General features: G+C 47.1%; 8 protein-coding genes across 8 annotated transcripts; 6 read left to right on the top strand and 2 right to left on the bottom strand.

Annotated features, from left to right (window-relative positions):
• Nucleotides 1-612: 612 nt before the first annotated feature.
• Nucleotides 613-2,295, top strand: TREMEDRAFT_42227 (uncharacterized protein; the record flags this gene model as incomplete). The annotated part of the gene is made up of 4 exons (XM_007000946.1): nt 613-998; nt 1,252-1,528; nt 1,689-1,858; nt 1,932-2,295. The coding sequence occupies 4 exons, from the start codon at nt 613-615 to the stop codon at nt 2,293-2,295; spliced, it is 1,197 nt and encodes a 398-aa protein (XP_007001008.1).
• An 821-nt stretch (nt 2,296-3,116) lies between these two features.
• On the top strand, nt 3,117-4,098 carry TREMEDRAFT_24444 (uncharacterized protein; the record flags this gene model as incomplete). Its single annotated transcript, XM_007000437.1, has 5 exons — nt 3,117-3,175; nt 3,221-3,304; nt 3,507-3,614; nt 3,823-3,977; nt 4,070-4,098. 5 exons carry the CDS (start codon nt 3,117-3,119, stop codon nt 4,096-4,098), a joined length of 435 nt encoding a protein of 144 aa, XP_007000499.1.
• Nucleotides 4,099-4,136: 38 nt separating this feature from the next.
• TREMEDRAFT_59335 (uncharacterized protein) lies at nt 4,137-9,143 on the bottom strand (the record flags this gene model as incomplete). The annotated part of the gene is made up of 8 exons (XM_007001555.1): nt 4,137-4,327; nt 4,375-4,526; nt 4,661-4,814; nt 4,864-5,106; nt 5,155-6,168; nt 6,213-6,278; nt 6,534-8,730; nt 8,931-9,143. The coding sequence occupies 8 exons, from the start codon at nt 9,141-9,143 to the stop codon at nt 4,137-4,139; spliced, it is 4,230 nt and encodes a 1,409-aa protein (XP_007001617.1).
• Nucleotides 9,144-9,504: 361 nt separating this feature from the next.
• On the top strand, nt 9,505-11,340 carry TREMEDRAFT_59334 (uncharacterized protein; the record flags this gene model as incomplete). Its single annotated transcript, XM_007001554.1, has 6 exons — nt 9,505-9,651; nt 9,852-10,073; nt 10,230-10,238; nt 10,295-10,559; nt 10,724-10,937; nt 11,082-11,340. The coding sequence occupies 6 exons, from the start codon at nt 9,505-9,507 to the stop codon at nt 11,338-11,340; spliced, it is 1,116 nt and encodes a 371-aa protein (XP_007001616.1).
• A 90-nt stretch (nt 11,341-11,430) lies between these two features.
• TREMEDRAFT_25187 (uncharacterized protein) lies at nt 11,431-13,170 on the bottom strand (the record flags this gene model as incomplete). Its single annotated transcript, XM_007000535.1, has 5 exons — nt 11,431-12,016; nt 12,147-12,335; nt 12,403-12,853; nt 12,912-12,956; nt 13,005-13,170. The coding sequence occupies 5 exons, from the start codon at nt 13,168-13,170 to the stop codon at nt 11,431-11,433; spliced, it is 1,437 nt and encodes a 478-aa protein (XP_007000597.1).
• A 1,520-nt stretch (nt 13,171-14,690) lies between these two features.
• On the top strand, nt 14,691-17,186 carry TREMEDRAFT_59332 (uncharacterized protein; the record flags this gene model as incomplete). Its single annotated transcript, XM_007001553.1, has 4 exons — nt 14,691-14,910; nt 15,056-15,451; nt 15,637-15,705; nt 16,033-17,186. 4 exons carry the CDS (start codon nt 14,691-14,693, stop codon nt 17,184-17,186), a joined length of 1,839 nt encoding a protein of 612 aa, XP_007001615.1.
• A 4,594-nt stretch (nt 17,187-21,780) lies between these two features.
• On the top strand, nt 21,781-24,262 carry TREMEDRAFT_59330 (uncharacterized protein; the record flags this gene model as incomplete). The annotated part of the gene is made up of 5 exons (XM_007001552.1): nt 21,781-22,085; nt 22,726-22,838; nt 23,034-23,148; nt 23,198-23,565; nt 23,613-24,262. 5 exons carry the CDS (start codon nt 21,781-21,783, stop codon nt 24,260-24,262), a joined length of 1,551 nt encoding a protein of 516 aa, XP_007001614.1.
• A 233-nt stretch (nt 24,263-24,495) lies between these two features.
• Nucleotides 24,496-26,348, top strand: TREMEDRAFT_59329 (uncharacterized protein; the record flags this gene model as incomplete). The annotated part of the gene is made up of 8 exons (XM_007001551.1): nt 24,496-24,522; nt 24,566-24,774; nt 24,818-24,871; nt 25,034-25,213; nt 25,442-25,586; nt 25,608-25,623; nt 25,715-25,840; nt 25,918-26,348. 8 exons carry the CDS (start codon nt 24,496-24,498, stop codon nt 26,346-26,348), a joined length of 1,188 nt encoding a protein of 395 aa, XP_007001613.1.
• Between the last annotated feature and the right edge of the window lie 13 nt (nt 26,349-26,361).

Genomic DNA, 26,361 nt, shown 5'->3' with positions numbered 1-26,361 from the left:
TGCCTGGGATGGGGTATGGTGGACCAGGGGGTTACGCGCAGCTCCCACCAATGAGCTATGGGTATGCTCCAGGATCTCACGGCGGACATGGGAGAGAGGGTCAAGGGACGACCGGAGCGCCCATGACTCATCGAGCAAGCATTTCGAGCTTGTCGGATAATGGGAGTGGGAATGGCGCTTCGGACAATTCGACCAAGCGGAGATGTGAGTGTGGTATCTTGGTCTTCACTCCTTACCCCATGCCCCTCATCCTGATCTTCGCCTTGTTCGTGAGGAGATGACACTGAGGATCGACGTTGACATACAGCGATGCACCATCCTTGATATTTGTAGATGTCGTAGACCTGGCATCTTCCATCCGGCATCGAAGGGGTCCCAGGGGGAAATTAAAAGAAAGAAAAGAATGTATCCCTTATTGATCTTCATCATGTTTGAGACAAGGTCGATCTGCAAATCATGAACATCCTCTATCCTGCATGTCCTGAGTCGCTCGTCTGCTTCCAGCTTCCAGGGGGTTTGTTGCTGGCATTGCTCACATTATACAATCCCCTCACTTTCACCACTCATTCTCCGCAGACTGAAAAAGAGTAAGTAACGTACTCTAAGCTTGAGATGATCACCAAAGCCATACACATCAAACATGTAAGCTGCATCATAGTACTAGCTATCCTCACCAGATCATTCTCTTCGATTCTACTCTCCCTGTCAAATGTACCTCTATTCGATACCTCCCCATATCTCCTGAACACCTCTTCAACCGACCGTGCCCCAAGTGCAACATTACGATGGGACGCCATACATTTCTCTTCTATCGCCCTTCATGGATATACGTACGAACAACAGATAGCTTTTCAATCTGGCTGGCCTATTCTGATGCGTCTGGCAGGAGAAGTGGTGAGATGGTGGAGAGGAGGAGGGATTGATGTTGAGGATGTTGTTTTTGGAGGGGTCGTTCTGGCCAATTTGGCTTTTGTTGGAGCTGTCGTGATGTTGTATGAGTGAGATCTTACTTTTATGCTTCCCTATCTATATTTTATCTTTCTCCCTTTCTCTTCCTTGTCGTATCCTCTTCGCCCTGTCTTACCCCCCTCTCTCGAGATCTACCCACCTCAGTGTGGAATCCCGTCTCTCTCCGTTGTCTCCTCGTACGAAGGTCATCTTAACTTTACCTCTCCAACTCATAGTAGTGGAGAACGACACAAGCTGTGCTAAGTGAAGATATACATAAAAAGGTAAAGCTAACTACAATAGATTAACATCTCTCCTCTTCTCACCCTCATTCGCATTCATCACTTCCTGTCTTTACCTCCTTCCACCTACTCCTGCCGTTTTATCATCAGCTTACACCGAACCTATCTTTGCATTCTTCACTTTCTCCGGGTATCATCACGCCTTGAAAAAGAACTGGTTGATAGCTTCGTTACTGTTAGCGGGTAGTAGTATGATCAGAGCTACTGGGGTGTTTTCATCCGGTGTGTTAGTTTGGTTGTATGTTTTTCGTTCTGATACCTCTTCCAGAGGTCCATTTGTGAGTCTCCCAACTTCCTCGTCCCCCTCTATAACCACCTTCCCTCCTCCACCTCACTTCACTCAAGGAGCCTTACGGTCTTGTTCTCAAGGACTGTGACTTGCCTTTAGCCTTACAAGTATAAGCTTCGATGGAGACGAAGATTTCGTATTGATGTTAGATCATTTTCACCCGATTGGTCAAAGGGGGAATCTACTCCTTAATTATCATATCGCCTTTCTTGATCTTCCAACTCTACGCATATCTTTCTTTCTGCCAAAACGGTACATCTCGACCATGGTGTCATTCCCATCTTCCCATAGCATATTCTTTCGTTCAAAAAGAATACTGGTAAGTTCCCCCCATCCATCATTCTACGCGGTGTGAGAATCAACACCTTTGGTAGGCAAAAGCTGATTCTAAGGAATGTCGGTTTTCTCAATTACTGGGATATCTCTCAACTCCCAAACCTTCTCATCTCCTTTCCTGTCATCATCATCAGTCTTCACCCAACTATCAAACATCTCTTTCAGCCTTCCACCTTGTCTTCCCGATTAATCCCATTTCATCTACATCATCTAATCATGACTTTCCTATTGATATTTTCTTCCCATACTCAGATATCTTTAAGGGTCATATCGGGTGATCCGGTCGTTTGGTGGAACATCGCTCAAATGGCATTCGGTCCAAAGGGCATGACGAGATGGGGAAAAGTGTGGGTTTGGTGGGTTTTGATTTGGGGCGCGATATCGATCCCTCTTTGGAAAGGACATTATCCTCCGGCGTAGGTGAAGACCGTCCTACTTGACATGGATTGCTTGATTATTTGATTGGTCAAGTAAGGTATGTTCGAGTCTTTCAATTACCCCCTGTCACCCTGTGGCAGGAAATTGTTCCAGTCGTGTACATCATACCTGTCAAACTCAAGATTTCGGGACTGTGTGGTAAATTTGAAAAGCGGTGTATGATTGACCAAGCCAGATCTCTACTTAAAGATGTATAGGAAGACAGCGATGTGATCACGATCAAGATGGACCAAGTACTCTTTCGAGCCCATCGACCGATGCCGATAAGACATCTCGATTCTCAGTTGAACGTCAAACAAAGCAGGTTTGGGCCTGTGCCAACCGGGGGGAAGCCTTATAAATCTCAGCACGCAGCTCCCACGCTTGGCTTACCGCTTGTGCCATCATTTCTGGTAACTCAAAGACCCCAGCGCTCGCTTCTTGAAGACGCGTGATAGCTTCAGCTGGCTGGAGAGGACGGATCGCTGTGTTTGGCTGGAGTGGACCATGAGAAGGTTTATGAGGAGTAAGGGTAGAATGATTGTGGGATCTTGTATGTAAATGAGTACGCTCTTGGGGGAGATATGCAGTAACCGCAGTCCGATGCTTTGACTGGATGTTGCCTTATACTCGTGCTCTTAGATATGTACTGCTTACACATTTCTCTCGGTCCTCATTGTCTCTTCAGTCGTACTCGTGCTATTCTCTGTCCCGCCGGGTGCGTAAGTGGGGAGCACAGATAACGACACAAAAGTTGGGTTACGACCATTGGCAGTGCCGGCTCTCTTTCTCTCCATCTCATCAAGTAAAGTTACACAACCGCCATGCCAAAGATAAGAACATCACGCTCTAAACCACCTCCAGAGGGGTTTGAAGATATACAGTATGTGTTTCTCTTCTGTCAAAGCGTTGCCAAGCTGACAAGTAGGGAGGTTTTGGAGGATTATGACAAAAAGATGAGAGACGCAGAGAGCGATAGTCACGAAGGTAAGAGAAAGGTTGAGAGTGTATGGTGAGTTGATTGAAATCATATCCCTACAACCCCTTCTGGTCAACATACTTACATATCGAAAGTCCCGAGGGTCTCCTTGAAGAAGCGATTGGGTCGTCGGGGAATGTGTGGAAGAGCTGGACGGCGAAAGAGCAAGATGGGGAAGAATGAGCCATTGAGAAATGTCAAGATGAATGATGCTGATCAACTGGCCGATAATGAGGATCAACCATGCTAGATCGAGATATATATACGATCTGTATTATAAACGAGAACTAATATCAAAAGAACTGTACGATTGGTTGTTGAAGAATGGATATGCCGATGCCAAGTGGGTCGCACACCTCTCCAAATCAATTCGGCTCTTTCATCTCATTCACCCTTCCATACTCTATGGATTCATTCTTCCACAATCACCATGATGCTGGTTTGTACTCATTCATACGACGTACAGTCTCGTGATTCAGATGACTGGAAAGGGAAGATGTCTTTCGGTGGGAGGGCAAAGTGCGTTTGACAAATCAGACACTGACATTCAGTCTTATTGCCAAATGGAAAAAGAACGGATATGAGAAACTTTGTTGTGTACGATGCGTCGCAACTCAGGATATGAACTTTAAAGGTTCTACTTGTATTTGTAGAGTCCCAAAGACGCAAGTGAAGAAAGGCGTTGTGGTTGAATGTCCTCATTGTGGTGAGTCATCCCCTTCCACCACTTGTTGTTTATGACAACTTCTATCATTTTAGTCAATGGCAAAACATTGAGTGAATATGCTGACAGAATAGGCTGTAGAGGATGTTCATCATCAGATTGAACCATGCATTTTTGTATCATCTCTTCCACTACACCTCATCATACCCAATTCTTGAACATCGAGTTTGGTAACTTTCCCACCGTCTTACTTCTCTCATTCGCTCCCGGTGGCATGGGTGGCAAGGGTGGTAACGGAGCGGTAGGAGGACGTGATGACATAGGTGATATCCCTCCACTTACTGTCCCACTCCTCGTATATCTCACAGCTGGCGGAGCGGGTGGGGGACTCTCTGTTAGATATCAGCTCAGTTACTTGATCAAGATGTGAAGTACTGACGTTGATGGTCAAGAAGAGACTTCATTCGATCAGCGACAAGAGTGCTACTCCTCGTTCTAGCCGGAGTCCAGGGTCGGGGTGTCGTTTCGGGTGACGCGAGTGAACTCTGTGACGAGGTACGACTATGAACACCGGCATTCATGGAATCATTCCTGGTATGTGAGAGGTGACCGGGGGACATACGAACGCGCTGTGTAGGGTGGTTTGAAGGTACTGGTAGTTCGGGGAGAGGCAATCCTTTGATCCCTCCAGTGACGGGCGTAGGCGATGGAGCCACAGGTAAGACCTTCCCATGTGGAATTGCTGTGTGAGGGGTCGATAAAGGTGAAGTCGAGTTTGGAGATTGCTAGCTGGAGTACGGGACCCGGAGGTAGTGTTGGACACATCACGAGTATGTCGAGGTGGACGAGGTGGAGCAGTGGTCGTAGTCTGGATACGAGCTAGGTACGTCAGCTCATTCCTTCCCTTTTTTTTTCCCAAGGAGCTGACCTAATGAAGCTTTCAAAGCTAGATAACTCTCCGCTGGACTTGCTGGTAAACCTGAAAGCCTCTTCGGCTTGTTGATGGTTGAACGAGAAAGGTTCAAGATCGTCTCGCTTCCTAAGACATCCGCTTTCTTCTGACTCCCTGAGGGTAGAGTGGATGAGGGAGATTGAACGATGTTAGTCGCAGCGTGCGGCTGAGGGAATATTGTAAGCTTTGCGATTTCGCGAGCACGCATCACTTCTTGCACTGTGAGTGTTAGCTCGGATCATTCTTCATGGAGGATATCCAGCTCACCCAGCTGCTCATGAGTCTTACGGCCAGCACGAACCGGTAACGTATCTCTTTCTCCTATGCGTAGCTTCTCATCCACAGGGTTTGAAATCGGCGACACAACTCCACTGAACACCGAAGTACTGTACAATGACGTTGACTGTGCGCTCCCTGGCTTGCCATTTATAGATGACATCGACGACGGGTAAATCACAATTTGCGGATACTTGAAGGGTCGTAACAGGATATTCACTGATTTAGGTCTTCTCCAACATACAGCCGGATAGATGACCAGCTTTGGGTATACCATCGGGCCCAATGTTACTTTCACCTCTTCTGGAATATGACGGCTCGGATATAAAACGATATGAGGGTATTGAAACGTCATCAAGGTCACCTTCACCTCTGTCGGCCTACTACGAAAGGGAGGGTATATCACCAGCTGTGGGTACTTTTCGATATGTGGCAGTATCACAACCTCCGCAAATCTCGACACATACTCCATGGAGGCGGTTATGGTGGTTTTGCTCGATTTTGGGTAAATCAGGAGCTGGGGATACAAGTGCAGTTGAGGGAGGACGAGAATATCATCAGGTTTGATGACCCCATTTTCAGACAGATTGGGTGGACAAGGGTAAATGACAAGCTGCGGGTAGAGATGGATATCAGGTAAGATTTGGATCTCCTCTGGTTTCTTGATGTTGCCGATCTGGCCAGATGAAGGGTAGATCACTAACTGGGGATAGAGATGGATATGAGGTAAAATTTGAACGTCCTCTGGTTTCTTACCGTTCCTCGAATGGCGTGAAGAAGGATAGATGTCAAGTTGTGGGTAAAGATGGATTTGTGGTAAGATTTGAACTTCTTCCCGTCTCTTGTTTATCCTCCCTTGGCCGGATGAAGGGTATATCACTAGTTGAGGGTAGAGATGAATATGTGGAAGTATCTTGATCTTCTTCGGGGTGACAGATTGAGTATGAATCGGAGGGTATATCACAAGGTTCGGATAACCTTTTTTACCCCTCCATCTCGGCGGATCTAATATCAGCGTTTTTGTAACGAGGAGAGAGAAGCTGACTGACAGATTTCGAAGTTAGGATAAAAACTATGTCCCATTGACAAATTCGAATTGTTCCAATTCGTTTTTCCTACTGACATTAGCTTTTTTGTTTGCTTAATCTCACTTCGGCTTCCCTCTGTACCCACACTTTTTACTTCTCCAGTCTTGACGGGTTCCGTCAACATCGCAAAGATAACAACAGTCCGGGCAATGAACCGAAAAAGGAGAGCTATATTCAGAGGGGAGAGCCAGCATTCTTTCACCAACACAACAAATGAAGAGGAAAATTGAGCGGGGATAGAATGGACATGGTAAAATCAGAAAAGTCGGATCAAACACTTACCTACTTCGCGTGGGCAGTTTAAGGGCATTGCGAAGCCCACGTCGCCCTCCGAGAAAAACCCCAGAGTTTGACTGAGACGTTTCAAAGGTCTTTTAGGGGTTTTGGAGGTATTCGAAGCGATACTGTTGATTGATACGGTGGACTGGCGATTATTTTGGTTTTGATTGTAGAACGAACTTGGAGGAAGAGATTCCGATGGACGAATGATGGTTTGAGCTCGTGTGGGTGGTTTGGGAATCGACTCTGTGCGAGCTGGACGAGGGGTGGTTTTCCTTCGTTCTAACGTTGAAGGAAGAGGAGTCGTGATGGAAGATGTGGAGTCAAGCTTGGAATGGGTAGGTCTGAGAGGGGACTTTGTCGTTGCAAGGACTTCGGGAAAGGGAGAAGGAGATGAAGGGTGAGAGGACGAGGACGAGGAAGGAGAGTAAGAAGGAGTGAATGAAGTCATTGGTTTGGCAGGAGGGAGTATGGGCATTGGTCGTTGACGAATAGGACGAGGTTGCGCGGATAGTGTAGGCTCGTCCTCGAGGCTCACAGTTTCCACCATGGTGCGTTCATGGAGAACCACCTCGGGAGAGGGAAGGGTGATCGGGCGGGACACTTGTGACTCAGGAGTCTGCGAAGGAAGGACGAACAGTGTAGGTGGGAAATTAAGAGAAGGAATCCGAGGGCTCATCGAGATATAAGTATCGACACTATGACCCACCGGTTCTCTGTCGACATCCGATTTGGGTGGAGCTTCTTTTCCCTCTCGAACATCTATTCTCTTGGCATTAACTTCTTCCGCGAGCATCCTCCCCGAGTTGGTTGAATTGGAAATGGTTGCGTGAGGTGGTTCTTCGGTCACAACAGGATGATGACCCGTTACCAGCTCGAGAGGTCTTTCGGAAGCTTGGTCAACTCCCACGTCAAACATCGGCCAAACGTCTTTCCATGGGTCCAACCCCATGTACGGTTTTATATGTGTCGATGGGTGATGTCCATGTCCCGACGAAGATACCTCAAGCTCCTTGCCAAACTCCCTCTCGCTAGTGTTCCCATCCTTTTCAAGAGGTGTTATGACTTCGTGTCCCTCCCAATAGTCTTGGATCGGAGTCTCCAGACCATAGGGCCAATGTCGGCCCTCTTCATCTCCATCATCTTCTTCATCCGACCTCTGCAGGAGCAACCACGAAGTAGGAAATAGACCATTTACTTCCCTCGAAAATCCCTCCCCAACACCAGGTGTATGAACCCAATCTGACGGTCCTTGAGGATCATGAGGTACCCGATGTGGAGTTCCCGGACCCCTCGAGGAGACGATGGAGTATGGTGGAGAACTTAGTGGAGAATCAAGTAACAAAGGATATCTCGGTGGTAAACGTGGATCAGGTGAAGTATGTGGACCGTCATATGGATAATACACATGGATGGAAGAATGAGGCGAAGTTGTGAGAATATGAGGAGAAGGTAAAACTAATGGAATGGAATGTGAATGAGTGAGGGGAGTAGTACCGAATGTCGCTCCTGATTCCGGTGGGGAAGGTGGGTTTTCAGAAGATGAGAAAGTTTTAGTGAGAGGGACAAGATCCAATGGAGCGGGTTTAGGAGAACGTTTCTTTTTGATAGTTTCTGTCGTTGACCCAGATGGACTGTTGGGAAGTGTCAGTTGTCGACGAGGTTCCAAAGGTTCCTTTGAATCATTTGTTACAGTAGTAGTTTCTTTCGGCTCCCTATTCCGGCTCAAGAGTGTATCTTGTACAGATGGAGTAGGTTGTTCAAGAGGTGAAGTATGAAGTGAAGGTCTCGGAGGAGGACGAAGTGCAGATGTTGTGAATTCGTTATGTTTTTCTGTATGTCGAGTGATATCTTCTGTCAAGTCGGTTTCTCGAAGTCGACTTAAATCTTTCACTGCTACATATCTTGCTACCGTACCTTCTGTAGGATCTTTTCTCCATGCTTCCCACCACCTAGCTTGACGTTTATCTACAATCAAAGTTAATCTAGCGACTATGGGTAAACCACCGAAAGAGGTTGATGATGTAGAAAGATGATCTTCCGTTTGTGGGGAGAGATAAGGGGAGAAGAGAGGAAGCCAGTGAGAGTCTAGAATCTTAGGTAAAGAACCTGTAGGAGAAGGGAAAGAAAGATGAAGGGAAAGACCGGTAGGTGAAGGAAGACCAAGAGTTGGAAGAATATGAATAAGTTGTTGATGTGCCTATAGTCAGACGGTTCTTTCTTTTTCTTGCCCCTTTCCCTTAGCCAATCCTCCATTCCCCTCTCCAAACCCTTACACCCTACCTCTCGATGTTCTATTTCACAGGCTATTAGATACTAGAGGCGAGCTAAAACTTCCGACGAACCAGTAAGCAAGAGAAGGTAATCGAAGGGAAGGGAAGAGTGGGAGAAACAACTCACAGTGGGTTGAAGTAATGACAAAACACTCCCTCCGGCTTCACTATGACCCACATCCAATTCCACCCCATAATCAACAATCACAAACCATTTCTTCAATCCCCTTTCACCAATTCTCCATCCAGTGGATGTTAAGGCTGTTTCAGGTACTTCAGGTAGGTAAGAAATTGACGAGTTGGATTTATGTAGTATAGGACGACGTAATGGAGAAGTCATCGTGTTAATCAAACCTTCGTTTATCGTTGGACCAGCCAGAACGAGTTTTCCTCCTGTTCCTTTATCAAAAAGAAGAGATAGATACGACCAGATACTTTTCAATACTTATGAACACTCTGAGGATCTCAGTATGATTCGTCGTCAACCAAGATACCCCGTTCTCAAGTCCCTCAGACGACAGTTAGTTTCTTAGCGACGATCATGATCCGTGTGTCCAAGTGCCACTTTGAGCAAACTGCCACTTTGTCCCTTTGAACACAGGGAACAAGAGTGCACCTTGTCAACCTGTCAACCCTTTCAACTTATGAACCTCGTTTCGATAAATCTTGTTCGTCGTCAACTTAACCCCCTGATAAGAAGGATGAGCGGGTTGGTATACCCCACTACGACATGCTCAGCTACCGAGATATTGGATTCGTTACCGGGGAAATTTGAGAAAGCGAGGAAGAGTGGAGAATTGTTTTATTTTCCTAGTGGAGCTAAAGATGTCGTTTCTGATGGGAAAAGAGTGGGTTTTTCCGAGATATGATGATCCATATATATGCCCTTCGCTTGTTGTCTCTGGCCTTTCAAGATCAGAAGGATTAGGGAAGTAACACTCGTCTTTCCCTACTTCAGACAACTGCCTCGATCAGTACAACTAAGCAAGATGGATCATATTGTATTACAAGGTTCAACGACAGTGTTGACGGACACGACTAATTTCAGTTCAACATACGCTGTTGTCCTTCTCTTTTGGACAAACAACGAGCTAAAATACAAGCCTTACAAGCCGTCGGTGTAGAAAGGTCCGATGATCAACCCAACAAACGACAACGTGTGGATGAAACGAAACAGAACCCTTCGGAACCTTTCAAACCTCCTTATGTACCAGAACTATATGTAGGTTGTTTGGAAGGATTAGAAGGGGAATCAGGAATGTCTGTATTGGTAAGTCTCCCTCTTTTGATTCTTCACCTAACTCCTGCACCTACTTTACATCCGCATGATTCACACTTTCGAATTCCACAATCGTGCTGAATATCTTCCCAATTCATGATATTTTGCCGGATCATATACTATGAGCGAATTACAGCTGATGTACAGTTGAACAAAGTCAGTACAGCTCTACATCATTTCCCACTCATAAGAGTCAAAAGCTGAGAAGAAAGTACTCCGTCTTACCTGAACACATCCTACTCTGTCCACAAACACATGAACCACAATCCCTCCCACCTACACCTCATCAAATTGCACTCGCCTATACCATCCTTCTCGCTGCTTCTCGACATCCTGCGAAACCCAGAAGAATGTTAGCGTTCTATAATGGTGGGGTTGGGGCAGGGGCTAGTCAGAGTTGGCGACATATACAGTTGGTGGACGTTGTCCGTCCGCCTGTGGAAGATTGGTTTGCTGGGGTCAAATTCGAGAGAAAGGGTGGGTAACTTACAACCTCATCTCCCACAAGTCCAAGTCCTACTCTGATCATTTCCCACCTTGAATTCTCTGCTACCTCTTTCTCGGTTCTTCCTCCTGGAGGCGGTTCGTGACTTACAGATAGTATCAATGATACGGTCATGTGCGACAGGGCTAATGACTAGACCAACCCATCATCCACCCCTCTTTACCTTACCTCCACATCATCCATCCTCTTCCGGACCATCAACAAATCCCATATCCTCTGTCAGAAGAACAAGCAGGTTATCTGGTGGATGAACTAGCTCCTCCTTTGATGAAATGTTTTGATCTCATGTTTGACTCTATCCGACGTGGTCAAGGAAATAAAGATGGAGGATGGAATCTTCTCATGACTTTGTGAGTGCTCGCCCATCATTCTGCAACTTTACTTCTTCATATGTCCCAGTGTGACATGCGACCAGTTGATAATATTATGAAGATCACTCAGAAGTTGTCTGTGGATGAAAAGTGAACTGTGTGGTCGAGTTGGCTCATGTTCAGGGACCATTTGCATCTCATACCCCGTTCCGCCCCCAGTTTCCCTCTGCCGACAGGACACGAAGCTCTCGAACTGAATTCCCTCGGATACGCAGGAATGATGCTTACTCGGTCCGAAGATGAAGAACGTACGCTTCTTTCTTCTGTCGAACATACCGGTGGTCTCATGTCTGTCCTCCAAAACTGTGGTGTCCCTCGTCAATGGGGAGAAGAGGCTCTTGAAGCTCAAAATCTTCATCGCGATCTGCATACTTTACAATAATCATTCAATCCATGCATGCATGACATATATATGTACGTGTACAATCTAGATTCCTTTGAATACATATGCAGATAGGTTGATTACAAGATATCAAACTTCCCCTCCCACCCACGCCCAGACAAGGAACCCAAATCCCCAAGGACCTACAGCTGCTAATCTCCATCCTACTCTGGTCAACGCTCTCCGGAAACGTATCTCGTGGATCTGACTCCCACTGATCTTACTAGAGGGCGGATCGTCTGGATGAAGAAACGGACGCAGACCTTGCGTCCGATATGTGTAGTATACAGGATGTCTTCTGAAAGATATGCTTGAGGATGAAGGTGGATATGAGATGTCGGAGTTGGCGGAATGCATAATCTTCTGACAAGCACGAAAGGGTCGACCAATCATTTCAGCAAGAAGAGAAGCGACTATTCCACCGGAGACGATGGTCGCTGCTTGAGCCACTCGAGCCACAGTGGGAGCAGAGGAAGGGTCAGCTTTGACAGGCAATCTTGAGGAAGGGAAAGGAGTAGTGGTAGATGATGAAGCGATGTTTGAAGGGGCAGTCGGAGTATCAAGGATTATAAAGTTTTCCCAATCTGGTTGTATACCACCTCCGAAGAAAGCTTTGACTCGTAATCCTACACGGCGTGTCATGTCGAAGGCAGCGAAGAATGTTCCGTAGCTCAATCTGACAGATCAGACACGCACGAGTTCCACAGCGTTATCACAGAGAGACTACGATAGGACCACTGCGAAGCCGTCTCTGTATGTGGGAGTGGATCATAAGACGTAGGAAGGAGAAGTGACAGAGGACTCACGCATCTCTGGCTACAACCCAACGCCAGCCAGACCACCAGGAATGACTCCTCTGCCAAGTCTGAGTAGAAAGAAAGTTCCTGATGGCTTGTAAAGGAGAAGAAACCTCGTCTCCGGGAGCAGGCTTGCCGGATAGATGAAGTAGACGGATAAGAGGAGAAGTGATAGATTGAGCGGAATCTTTCAGGAGACTAAGTAATCAACGATAGACTTTTTTTTTTCTAAGAGAAGGCGATTTGAAGGGAGCGAGCAGCTTACCGAACAATATTCTCCACAGGCGTAAACGCTATACCTTGAGCTATACCAGCTCCAGCTCCTGCTATCCCCGACAAAAGGGTCGGATGTCTAGGGACCACAGTAGGACCTCTCAAAAGTGTTTCAAGATCAAATTTCTCCTCTTCTTCTGCATCATCTCCTTCCATTGGTGAGCCCTTAGGTGAAGTATCTTTAGAGACAGAATGCGACTGTTTTAGGTCATTGAAATGTCGTTCACGCTGAAATACGGGTAGTCGTGCAAGAGATAAGGAGAAGAACGAATGCGATGTGAACAACAGAAATCCAAGAATGGTATTGACCATCAACGGTGGTAGCAGAGTGACAGTCAGAGCTAAAACCCCTTGTTTACGTCTTAAGAGATCACGAATAAAACCAGGAGAGAGATGCTGGTCGGAGGAAATTGCTAATTGACGTAAAGCACCCCAGGTGTCCACTGGGTCATCAGCAAGACAGCAGAGGGTGATATGAATGATGCGGAGAAATGAGCTTACCTCTGTTTGGACGGAAAAGTTTGGAAGGACGTCTGAACATGAACCCTTTTACTGTCAGCTGATTGCCACAATCTAGTGAACATATGAGCTGACCCATGAAGAGGAACAAGGACCGAGCGAGAGCGGCAGAGACGGAGGTTGTGGTACTGGAGGTCGATAGCGTCTGGCTCGGAGGAAGGGGTACAATGGTGACTTGGTCGTCATCCTTGTGCTTTTTGATCTGTGAGATACCACCCTCTTGGGGTGTAAGAGTTGTCATTGTGTTGTCACTAGGTAGATCGACACGTGCGCGAGCGAGTCGATGTGGCCGGGCGAAGCGCCACTTATCTCTTATCTCGGAATCCAATCCCGATGTTTTCTCACTTTTCATGGGGATATTGTAACCCAACTCTTTCTCACCACATTGGTTCTTCTGACTGTGCTCACCGCATTACTTACAGTCTGAAACTCGTCAATTGTGGGCAAATTACATGATCAAGGCCGTACTCCACATATCGTCAAAAATCGTACATCATCAAAGTGTCGTCAAGTATCCATTGTCAAAGTCGTACATCATCGAAGTCGTGCATTGTGCATTGGCAAGTTGTAAGTTATGCACTGTATATTGTCCAAGTCTAATTATCAGAGTCGTACATTGTCAACTATCTATCATCAAGGTCAAAATCGAAGTGACATCGAGTATCTATTGTCAAAATCGTACATCATCGAAGTGTCGTCAAGTATCTATTGTCAAAGTCGCACATCATCGAAGTCGTGCATCGTGCATTGGCAAGTTGTAAGTTGTGCACTATATATTGTCCAAGTCTAATTATCAGAGTCGTACATTGTCAAGTGTCTATTGTCAAAGTCGTACATCGTTGAAGTGTTGTTGAGTGTCTATCATCGAAGTCGTACATCATCGAGGTCGTACATCATCGAAGTCGTATATTGTGAAAATCGTTAGGTACCTATTGTCAAACCTTTGCGACCTATTGTCAAGTCGTACATCGTGTACATTGGCGAGTACCTACCTATTGGCAAGTCGTACGTCGTGTACATCTCCAAGTACCTATCATCAAAGTCGTACATCGTACCGTACATCTTACCGCACATCGTATCGACAAAATCGTACATCGTATCATCAAAATCATATATTGATTGCGTCAACAAAATCGCACACCGTCAACAATAGCTTGTCCATCCTCTCCCTTGTGAAAGTCATACATTGTCTATCATCCAAATCGCACATCGTATACCGTCCATTGTCTATTATCAAAATTGTAAATCATATTCCGTACGTTGTCAACCGTACATCGTCTGATATCAAAGTCGTACGTCGTATACAGTACATTGTCAACCGTACACGGTCCATTATCAAACTTGTATATTGTCAAGGGTACATCGTCTAATCTCAAAATCGTACATCGTATACCGTACATCGTATACCGTACATTGTCAACCGTACACGGTCCATTATCAAACCTGTATATTGTCAAGGGTACATCGTCTAATCTCAAAATCGTACATTGTATACCGTACATCGTATACCGCACATTCTCAACCGTACTTCATCAACCGTACACCATCTATCATCAAACTTGCACATTGTCAACCATACATTATCTGTTATCAAAGTGGTACATCGTATTATACCGTACACCGTCAGTCGTACATCGTCAGTCATACATCGTCAGTCGTACATCGCCGACTGTGAGCCGCACACAATCGTACATCACCGACCGTGAGCCGCACACAATCGTAAACGTGCCGTGATATATTCTTCAAACATACACTGCGGAAATGAGCTCTGTTGAATCTTCACCATTATCCTCAGCTGGCCTACCAACACCGGAGCCTGTTATTGAGTATGGAACTGAGACTGAAGCGGAATCCCAAGCGGAAACTGAAGTGGAGACTATCACCATTAGTTCTGGAACAGAGACAGAGGGCACAGATATAAAGGAGATGGAGAGTGAGGACAGTGTCAGCGAGACAGAATTCTTAAAGGCCACCGAAGATTGTGAGTTGCGCCTCCCTCCGCTCCACTAAGCCAACCCACCCCCTTACTCCCTCATCCTACAGGATTGCCTTCACAACCTTTACCACCCTGAACTCATGCTGTATAACTTCTTCTTACGTCATACTTGAATCATGCTGATGTTCAGCTTCAGTGAGATATGATGTGGATTTCATCCATGATTACAACAGAAAGACTAAGAGATGGCTTGTCCATTGGTCAGGATTCCCTTGTGAGGACGATTCCTGGGAACCACTCAGCGTCTTTGATCGTCCCTACACTCTCATATACCTCTATCACAAGCAATCAGCTGTGCCTCTTCCCTCTTTTGTCCCGCCAATGCCAACAAGCCTGAACTTGGAGCAGGAGGAAGAAGCTCAGGAGGAAGAAGAAAAAGAACAGGAAGAGGAAAAGAAAAAAGAGAAAGAGAAAGAGAAAGAGGAGAGGAAGAGGAAGAGGGCTTACGGAGAGCATGTGGATGATTTGCCCAAAATGAGGGATGAGTTTGCTAAGAAGGAGAAGTACACAAGTGAGGAAGAGAAGGGTGAGTTCAAAACCTTTGAGCATCAGTATGACAATGCCTATGAGGCCCTTGATGCTGCTCTTGAGGTTGCTCTTGAGGCCAGGAAGAAGTTGGAAGGTGCGGGGAACGACTTTTACAATTTTTTGGGCAAATTTGCCAAGTAGATAGAGAGATGAAATCAATGTTCCTCCATGACTGACTGATAGATACCGTGACTTCTGAAGGACACTCAAATTCTATATCTGGACTGCTAGAAGGAACTACCCCCGTGACTCGTGAGTTCCCCTCTCTCTCTCCTCTCATTCTTCACACATCTCTCAACCCATTCTTGTCCCCCGTTCCAGTTCATGTGGCACTCCTTTGTCAGGTGTTGCTCAGGACGTGGGTTGGTATGTGGCATGTTTTGTCAACATTGCTCAGCCAGCTCAGCGGCCCCATCTTTCTCCCCTTGTTCTCTCTATGTGGCACATCTCTGTCAGATGTTGCTCAGGAGATGGGTTGGTATGTGGCATGTTTTGTCAACACTGCTCTACCAACCCTGCAAGCATCCATAATCACAACTGTGACTGCTTCTTTAATTGTACAAAGCTCACACATGATAGGCCGTACACACACTCAACGGCGAGCATATCACCATTCTCTCATCATTACTGCTCGTCATGAGGCCCATCTCCAAACTCCATCTGCCTACCTTCCACAACTCTTAGGTCTTGATCATGTTGGTGAGGATATCATTCTTCATCTTTGTCAACCCGACCCATCACGTCTTCATGTCATCAACAATATTATTACTACCAATCTCCACAATCCCAATTGTAAAGGCTTTATATCTTTACCCGAAATTACAAAAGCCCTCCGTGACAATCATTTATCACCCCTCATCCAACTTCGAGCTGGCTTCAACATCCTTGTCGACAAGACCAAAGGGGAGGAGGGAGAAGTCTTTGGTGTGGTCTATTACAGAAATCTTAAACATCTCAGCCAGTCTTCAAAGAATGAGGCTCTCAATATCATGCGTGTTGTCGACCTCATATCACGTACCAACAACAACATCATCAAGACCAATGGGGCATCCCATGCCAAGGAGTCAAAAGCAATACCTCATGGAGTGATGGCAGAGTATGGGTGGCGTAACTCTTTTGTCCCGGGGGAAGGTATCACCCGCTACAAGCCAAAACAGGGGAAGGGGGATCAGCTTGAGGAGATTGATCTGGAAATGCCAAAGGTTGCCGACTACTTTGACAGACGCTTCAAGATCTTGTTTCAAGCAGCGTTCAATGCAACTCAACGCCATGCGGAAGATAATCATATTCCTCGTTTTGACGTACAAGCTATTGACTCAGGGCTATGGAAGAACACTCCAGGTGCCAACATGTTCTCCACTACTCGTGGCGGTTTCTCCAACACACCTCATCAGGATCGAGACACCTCTCCATTCAACATTGGACTATTCTTTGCTGGAGCTGTCAGAGAAGGAAGGTTCAGTGGAGATCTGTCTCGTGTCAGCAAACAACTGCATGGAGGTGAATTTTGGTGGCCAGAGCTTGGGGTGGTAGTGGGACATGCTCCGACAGATGGGTGGGCTGAGGTTGTCTGGAGGGGACCCACTGATCTCCATGGGACGCTTAGCTGTTGGTTACATGAGGGAGCACAATTTAGTGAAGTGGATAGGTGGGGATCCTCCTGTCAGATCACAGGAGCTTTTCAGAATAGTGTGCGGCTCATGAGAGAAAGAAGAGACTCACGACTCATGTAGTTCCGTAGATGATGCAGCTCCGTTTGTGACTTCCAAGACTGGGAGAAAAGGTAATCCTTGCCGCCTCTCTTCATCCTCCTTGGATAGATCCCAACCATCTTTCTGTCTACCCCTTCTGACTTGCCTCCCAACTTTCTGGAGTCTCTCCCAACTAAATCCTGGTCGAAATGCAAGACTGTCAAGTGTTTTCACTCGTGACACGGCAACAAATGTCAGACCTCGACTGAAATCTGATTCGCCAATGTTGATAACGGCTCTAGGAAGTGTGAGGCCTTGACATTTGTGGATGGTGATGGCATAGGCAAGCTTGAGGGGTATCTGTCGACGTGTACATCGAGCACCACCTGTACCCTCCCATGTGGTTGTCTGGGGTATTATTGGTAATACTGGGATACCATCATTGGTATGCCATGTTGAAGGTCCCTTGTAAGATGGGAAGGCAACCATCACCACTGCAGGGGTACATTGTTGTGGTGTGTCACCTGCGGCCAGGGCAATCGAATGGATTTGGCCAGTGGTACCATTTGTCAACCCCATGGCAGTCCACAGATTACGAGTGAGCATTACTCGAGCTCCGAGCATGAGGTAGAGGATCTGGGGTGAACCTGCTGTGTTTTCGGATGCTCGTGTTGAGTCGGGTCCAGTGGAGCGAGCAACTGATCGTAACACCGGCTTTGAGGCTTGAACAAGCGAGTTGATGTTGAGTTCAGCTACCATAGCAGATTGTGCACAGAGAAAGACCGCTTCATTTGCAAAGCTATTGCGTTCATCCACAGGGAGTGCGTCCCAGAATCGTCGTCGAAGGAGTGTGTAGTCCTCCTGAATAGGTTGACCCTCTCGAAGACGCGCAAGGGTGCTTTTGAAGGCTAATGATGTTGGGTCTGTTCCTGCTTGCCGCATGACCATATTGAGCTCAATACTTTCATTGAAGGACAGATAGGCATATCGGCCAGTGTTGGACATCTGTTTCTGGTGATTGGTAGAGGGAAAGATGGTAGGGTGGTAGAGTGGAGTGTCGGCAACAGGAGGGAGTTGACCGAAATCACCAAAGAGCAGGACACACAATCCTCCAAACGGGAGATGCTCTCTAGATGGGAAGATCTGCCGAAAGGTGTTGTCTATCAATCCAAGGGCACGTCGACCAATCATACTTTTCTCGTCAATGATGAGGTATTGTACTGCCCGCCAGCTTTCTTGTAGATGACCTAATTTCCCTTGCACACTTGTCTGTGCCGTTTCAAGATTGATTCCAAGTCCAAGTGCTGATTGATACGTCTCGCCTGCAATGTTGAATGCTGCAACGCCAGTCGGTGCAAGTCGACGAACAGGTGTTGTCCTTCCATTGTCCGCATACAGTGAGTCAAGGGCTTGTGATAGAGCTTCAATGAGGAATGATTTACCGGTTCCAGCAGTGCCGTCGACATTGAGACGGAAGGGAGGGATAGCTATGTCAAGGACTTGCTGCCGAGCATGGGCCATGACTTTGTCAAAGACTTTTTGTTGATTTCCATTCAAAAGTGTGAAGTCAACAGCTTCACGTATGACAGCCTCTGCACCCTGCTCTCATCAGCCTAAGTGTATCTTTCTCACAACTTACCATCTGTTTTGCAATCCCAAGGAAGGCTGTACGCTCCTTCAAACCTTCATCACCCCATTCTATCAGTGTCTGGTGCCAGTCCTCTTCAACATCAATGAGTCGTGTGCCCAACTGCGGACCCTGCAATCCATCCCAGTCCATCTCCGGTCCTAGTCCAGCATATTCCTGCCAATCATCCTGCTCTCGTACCTCCTCCTGCTCCTCATCTTCTGACCACTCTGAAGAGTCACCGGCATGTTGAACTTGCTGCCGTCGTGGACGTGTAGGAAGTGTATCTTGATGACCATTTGGATGGGCCTCTTGACAACGTGCATATGCCATTTCCCAAGTCTCGTCCTCTTCCTTGAGTTCATTGGGATTCCGATGAGGATGATGGAGGAGTAGTCTGGCTCGACACCAGTCCTCATTTTCATGGGACTCCAAGGCTCCTGGATGGTAGAGTGGCCATAGGCTCACAACAGCAGCATGCTGTCTATGAACAATCCTTCCACGAACCCGCCGATAGCTCTGTGCCCACTCATACAGAGAAATCTCCTTGTACTCATCTGCACGCTTCTCATAAGCATCCCTCAAATCACTCTCCTCAACTGGTTCACCTTCATCTACCCCATTCTCCAAGTCCTGCCTCATGCGACGTTTCCGATTTGCTAACAAGCATAACGACACAAATTCCCGGGAAGCTGACATCATTTTACATTGAAGAAGGATGTGGCAGACCTCTTGGGCACTCCAATCCCTTTCGGTAATGATTCGACTGAGCATTTTCTGATAGACAACTCTTGCTGTGATCTCCTCCTCAAGTCGCTGGGCAATACTGATCATCACTTCACTGAACATTATTGAAGGCTTTTCTGCTTTCGAAGCGTACTTGGCAATATATGTTGCCACCGCATGGGGATCAGTGCAAGGGCTGATGTCGATATTGGCACGCCAGCCAAGCAATAGGACTGGATTGTACTGATTCAAGAGAGGAGAGTTGCGAAGGATAGAAAGAGATTTATTGCCGCTTTCATTGAGCGACACTGTCATCTGGTTGCAAACCTCTTTGGGAAAGGAGAACCGGCACTGTAGGGGTGCATCTGGGGGTGAACCTTTTTTCCGACGTAGGCAGTAGGAGGAGCACTTGGAATGTTGTTGAACACGATTGAGAATTTGAGCAAGGTCTTGATTTGTGAAGGACAGATCTTGGAAGGGAACAGAGGAGGGATGGACTGATGCGGGAGGCTCCTCCGGATGAGGGTTGATAGCGGTAATTCGTGGTGCCCAGAAATCAAGGAAGGCAGAGATGGAGTCTGGATTGTGAAGATTGAGATCATCAGGCGAGGGTGCTTGATCCAGCCAGATGAGCCCATGAACATGGCTTGAGCCGCGATGTTGCCATTCATATCGAAACCAGTGATCCTTGACCTTGAAAAGAGGGGTTATCACATGTTTGAGGAAGAGTGTCCATCGTCTTTGAAACCACCAAGCAGCAATCGCAGGATTGTCAATGATGTTACGCGAGTTTATCTTTTGCCGCTCTCTCTCATTGGTGGGTAGGGGATTTGCTTGAGGCATGTGCCGATGAAGATCTGGCCATTGAACATCTGCAGCCGAATGTGTGATGAAGGCATGGGGTGTTCCAAGTTGGCGGATCATGGACTGGAGATTCTTGCTTTGTTGACCCCAATATGGCGGTGTTCCAATTAGCGAGCTGGCAGCTCGGCGTACTCGAGTAGCCAGGTCTCTGGCGTCTCCTTCCAATAGCTCAGCAAAATCCCCAGCAACCAGACCTCGATCCTCCTCATTCCGACTGACATAGAATCCGGCAAGCTTTTTGGTTCTCCACCGCATGAGGCAATTGAAAGCATAATATCTGTTCACATGAGCACAAGTATGGATGAGCAGAAGAGCTCACCGGAAGCGTGGATGAGCCGCAAATCTACCATCCTTATAACGTATGAGGTGATTGAAATAATCTGCTTCACTGACCCGATGCTGTCGATCACCTCGAAGATCACCTTGGCCTGAAGGGTAGAGGAATGGAAAAGCCTTTCTCAGGAAAGAGATTGACTCGTCATGCTCATTTACAAGAGTTGATCTGATGATTGGAGCCGAAAGGACGATATCTTGCTGGACAATATTTTGCAGCACATTGCGTGTCTCGGAGATGACATCCACCCCTCTACCAACATTTGGAATCACTCCTTCAGTGACTAGTCCAGCTTCCACGTTGTCCTCATCTAGGATGGGACCTTGATCACTGTCATTTGACGTGTTGGAGTCCTCTAATACTGTAGATCGAAGTTGATGGAAGACCGATCCATTTTCAGGAAGACTTGCCAATGTCTGATGATCTATCTCAACAGAGATGTAATCAGGATGAAAACGTTGTAGCGCTTGGAGATTCTGTAAAACCCTTTCACGTTTGACTTGAAACTCGGGACGTGTTGCAAAATTGTCAACAGCAGTGGAAGAGGTACTGGATGGACGGATGATGAGGATGTCAAGGTCGGCTGGGATGAGAGGAAGCTTGTCAAGAAAGCGGACATTGTCATATGTAAAGAGACAGGTGTGTCCACTATACTTTGTCTGACCCCCATTCACCTTGCAAGTTTGGAGTAGGACATGGTAGCGTGACAGCAGCATCTCTTCAATCTGGGTGGGGGGTTCGGGGGGAGGGACACCTTCCCGTCTGCACAATTCTGCAAGACATGGGCCTATCAATCAGTAGAGCACAAAGAAGAGAAAGGAGCAACATACCAGGATCCATATTATTATCTGCACTCCATATTGATTCACGACCTTTCCGGCATGTACTGCACTTTCCTTCCTTGACATCCATACCAAACCACCGCTCATTGCAGGCACTACAAGTTTCAAGCCGCTCTTCTTCTAGAGCAGAGTAGAAGTCCTCAATGTGAGAAATTGCCGTATCTGATAAACAAGTATTATGTAGGTGATTCTCGTCCAAGGAGGCACTGATGGGAAGGAAGGGGGAGGGGTCTGTTGCGTAGGATGGCTCGGGTGAATGGATCTGCTGCCTTGCTTGATATCGTTCTCGATTACGCTGTAAACATGTACGGCACGTCCGGTGTCTATGTCCATTTGGGTCCATGTCATAACAGCTGCTGTCCTGCCAGTGACGACATTGGGTGCATTTATAACGATTGGCATTGGGTCTCACACGCACTTGGGGAGGAGGGACAGGCTGGGGAGGTACTGGAGGAGGAGGGGTCACAAAGCGTTGGGGAGGTCTGCGGGAACGTGGTGGCCGTTGTAGAGGTAGCGGATTGGGACGCAGAGGTGTGGGAGAGGGGGGTGTGGGTGGGCGGGTCCGTGGACGGGCAGCAGCTCGGGAAGATTGAGGGGTGAGGCCAGATGTATCAGATGGAGTACCGTGTGGTCGAGGATGGCAGTTTTTTGACTGATTGTTGGGTGGAGTATCACCATCTTGACAAGACAAGCAGGTACGTCTGAGCCGCCCACGATTGTCACGGAAGGCAGGGGTATCAAGGGTTGAGCCGCAAAGTTGACATAGCTGGGCAGGTGTACGGTGTTGAGGTGTGGCCGGGAGTATTGGGGATTTCTTGCGGCAGAAGCAACAAGTCTTGAGAACTTGACCAGCAGTTGGGCCTGTATTACTCTTCAAGAAGTGTTGTAAAGTAAGAAAAGTGCCAGGTGGAGCACGACACTTCTGCCGTACACGATTAGAGCAGTGCATGCTATCAAGAGTTGGAACTGAAGGTCCTTCATGGCAATAGCTCAAAACAAGTGCCACTCTGCAGAATCCCACGGGGTTTTCTCCTTTTTTTTTCCAGGAACGTCTGAGAAAGAGCCCGTTATATACCGTGCTACGCCCGGGATGATGGAATGCAAAGCCAAACTGACGTCTTCCACCGGCAAAAGTCAGAACCAAAAGGGCAATAAAGTTAGGCCCGCGAAGGTTTCTAGAATATGCAGGCCTATTGACAAATATACAACCGCACAAAGCTTCAAAAGATTTTGGTCGTCTCTCGTCTGTCCTCCTCCTGAGTCTTTCACTGTGAACTATTTCTACGGCCGTAGTATACGATGTGAGTCTCTCTCATCCTGTGAATTCCCCATACAACGAACAGTAACCCAAAGATGATACGCACTGGGCACTGAGCTCCAAGAGCTTGCCTGATTAAACGCACCAATCCTCTCTAGTAGGGAGGAGCGAGCCTAGAAAACTCGTGACTGAGGGTTATAACGTTAGCTCGTTTTTTGAAGACATAGCTGACATGTAGACAATATGGCAGAAGCAGAGAATCCACTTTCTTCTGAACAGGTCTCAACATTATTGAGCGACGTGCAAGTTTCTGCGCAGGCCACTAGTAGTGCTCTCCGGCCCTTGATGGAAAAGTGAGCACGAGAAGCCATTTTTTGATAGTGAAGGTCATCTGATGGATAGGGTCAAGACGAACGATTCATCACTTGATATGTCTTCGGGATTATCTCTGTTACTCCTACGTCCTCACCTGCTACTCTCATCGCTGCATCACCTGGTGATCCTCTTGGCTTTACGGATACAAGGGATTGAACCGTCGTCAGGCTTGTACGCAGAAACTTCATTCGCGTCCTCTTCGCGATCACCTCTAGTGATTGACAAGCCCGAAGATGCGATGAGAGAGATCATACGAGAACTGAGCGTGAACCGCGAGGTCATGGATAAGATCAAAGGGTTAGAAGGAAAGTTAGAGTATCAAATCAAGAAACTGTCCGCTCTCGCCGAAGCGGAAGAGGTTCGCGGTCAGGCAATAGTGGAGGAAGTTGAGGATGGTCAGTCACTTCATGTGACATATTCAATGACAAGCTGATCAGTTCAGACCCTCTGTCCTTTCGTCCATATACTTCCGCCATGTTGTCAAGCGTTGCCAAGGATTCAACCAGGGATGCAGACGACGACGGGCCTTCTGCAGTCTATCGTCCACCTAGGGTCGCAGCGGTGCCATACACAGAGTCCACCAAATCCCGTCGTACCGAACGACGGGCTCCCGCTCTTCTATCAGAGTTTGCAGCAACAATGAACGGCGCACCTCTACTCCAATCCACCTCTGGTTTGGCTACTCGTCCGGTCCAAGCGCAATCGCATTCCAACTCGACCTCAGCTAAACGAGCTGCAGAACTGGCTAGAATGAATCAGTTCGAGGAGGAGAATATGACAAGGTTGGTCACCAGTAAACGTGAAGCTAAACGACGGAGGGAAGATGAAGAGGCTTTGGCGTTGGGATACGGGGTTGGTGGTCCGGCCAGGAGTAGAGGCAGAAGACAGAACGGATTGGAAGCGGAATTGGAGGGTGTGTTAGGTGAACGAGGATCCAAAGGTTTATGGGAGAGCGTAAGTAGTGGTATAGGGAAGAGGGGCGGGGTTTTAGACAGAGCCAAGAAGGGCGGTGTCAAAGAAAGCGAGGGGGGGAGGAGGAAGAAAGCGAGGTTTGAGAAAGATGTCGCGGGACATGGTAAGAAGAGATTATAGAGATTGAATATCTTCATATGTATATCTGCATCAGTGTAATTAGATCATTCAGCAGATAGCAGCTATTCCAAGGCTAACATATGCGCCATCCTCGCCATCACAACACTCTCCGTCCATGTCACACGGACATCAATTCATCTCCGCACCCTTCAGAAAAAGTTCGCAAAATCCATCCATCGAGTCTTCGTCAATTACATGGACAAGTTTCCTATAGACTATACTCGTAGTTCAACATGCCCGATATCAAGCTTAAAAACCAAGTAAGCTAATCGTCTTGTGACTCGGCCTTGCTTACACTACCAGCCCTTCGACGTCGCTTTTCACCCCACCTCTCCCATCCTATACACCTCTCTCCTTACTGGTGAGGTGAAAGCATTCAGGTACGACGACACCCTAGGCGAGTCTTCCTCGACATCATGGACCGCAAGACCCACCAGAAGAACAGCCAGGGCTGTAGTAGTGAATCAAATGGGGGAGTCTGTCTGGGTAGGAGGAAAGAGTGGAGCACTGTTGTCAGTTGTCTTCTTCAAACTTGGTGTAAAGCTGACGGGACAGTCGATTGGATGCGGAATCAGGGAAGGTCAAGCAAGAAAGGGCTGGAGCTCATGAGTTAGTTCGCTTTCCCCTTAACATCTCATCTCATTCCCATGCTGGAGACTTGACTTGTTATCTGTGAGCATATATAAAATACATACCTTTTGGTCATTGGGAAGTGGTAGCCCGTATAGCGTTCTCAAGGTCAGGGTCACAAGGGAAACTACTGACGAACAGAACACCCATCAACAGATTATTCTGTGTCAACGAAAATCTACTAGCTTCAGGAGACGATGAAGGACTTATAAGGTTCTGGGATCCGAGAAAAGAAGATTGTATACGATCGTATAATCATCATCAAGATTATATATCTGATTTTTGTTATTTCGATGATAAACGACAATTAGTTTCCACTTCGTGAGTCTATCCTCTATCACGAAAATAATACTTACAACCCTTCCGACCTCTCACGGTCATTTCACGCCTGACTAAGCTAATTCTCCGTGAGATGTTCCTCGTTCTTGGACAGAAGTGATTAATCAAATCCACCCGAGTCCTATGCGATGCCAGAACCTCATATGTTCCGTGAATGGAAGTGGAGATTGTGCGAGAAAAATGAGACATAATACTGTGTTGACAGAACAGAGGAGATGGACGTCTTTCCGTCATTGACATACGAGTCAATAAAACTGTCCCTTTGGCCATTTCAGAAGATCAAGAAGACGAACTTCTCTCTTTGGTCCCTATCAAGGGTGGTACCAAGTTGGCCGTTGGTACGGGACTGGGTGTGGTGAGTATATGGAATCGGAAGTCCGGTTGGGGAGATTGTGAGTTTCCCATCAGATATTCCACGTGATACATGTCATGCATCCACTCTCTAGTGAGAATGGTTGAGGAGGAATGTATTAATGTCTATAGGCGTCGACAGAGTACCGGGACATCCAGCTTCTATAGACGCTCTGGTGGCTCTCACTCCCGATGTCATTGCTACCGGTTCTGAAGATGGTATGATACGGGTTTTACAACTGTTACCGAACAAGTTTCGTAAGTCCTGCATATCTGCACCTGCTAAGGCCTTGTCACAAAATACGGTAATGGGTGAGGTCAGAGTTGACAAATAGTCGGGGTGATAGCCACTCATGAAGATTACCCTATAGAACGTCTCAAACTTGATCGGAACGCCAAGTGGCTGGCCAGTGTCAGCCATGATCTATGTATCAAGCTAACGGATGTTGAAGATATGTTTGAGGAGAGCGATGAGGAAATGGAGGAAGAAAATGTGGAAGAGGAGGGAAGGACCAGCAGAACAGAAGTCAACGGGGATGTGGATATGACTGGACAATCTGATACAGAAGAGGATGATGATGAGGATGAAGATGAAGATAACGAAGAAAGGGACGAGGACGAGGGTGAGGAAAAGGAAGGGGAGGAAGAGAGTGAGGAAGAAGAACAGCCAAAGAAGAAAAAAGAAGTGAAGAAAGGTGGTAAAGGTGGGTCAGGAGATATGGGTCGTGTTCGACAAGACGACGCTACTTTCTTTGACGATCTATAATTTTCCATGTTAA

This window comes from Tremella mesenterica (genome assembly GCF_000271645.1).
Source record: "Tremella mesenterica DSM 1558 unplaced genomic scaffold TREMEscaffold_1, whole genome shotgun sequence".
Taxonomy (NCBI): Eukaryota; Fungi; Basidiomycota; class Tremellomycetes; order Tremellales; family Tremellaceae; genus Tremella; species Tremella mesenterica.
This window is presented reverse-complemented; position numbering and strand designations above follow the sequence as displayed.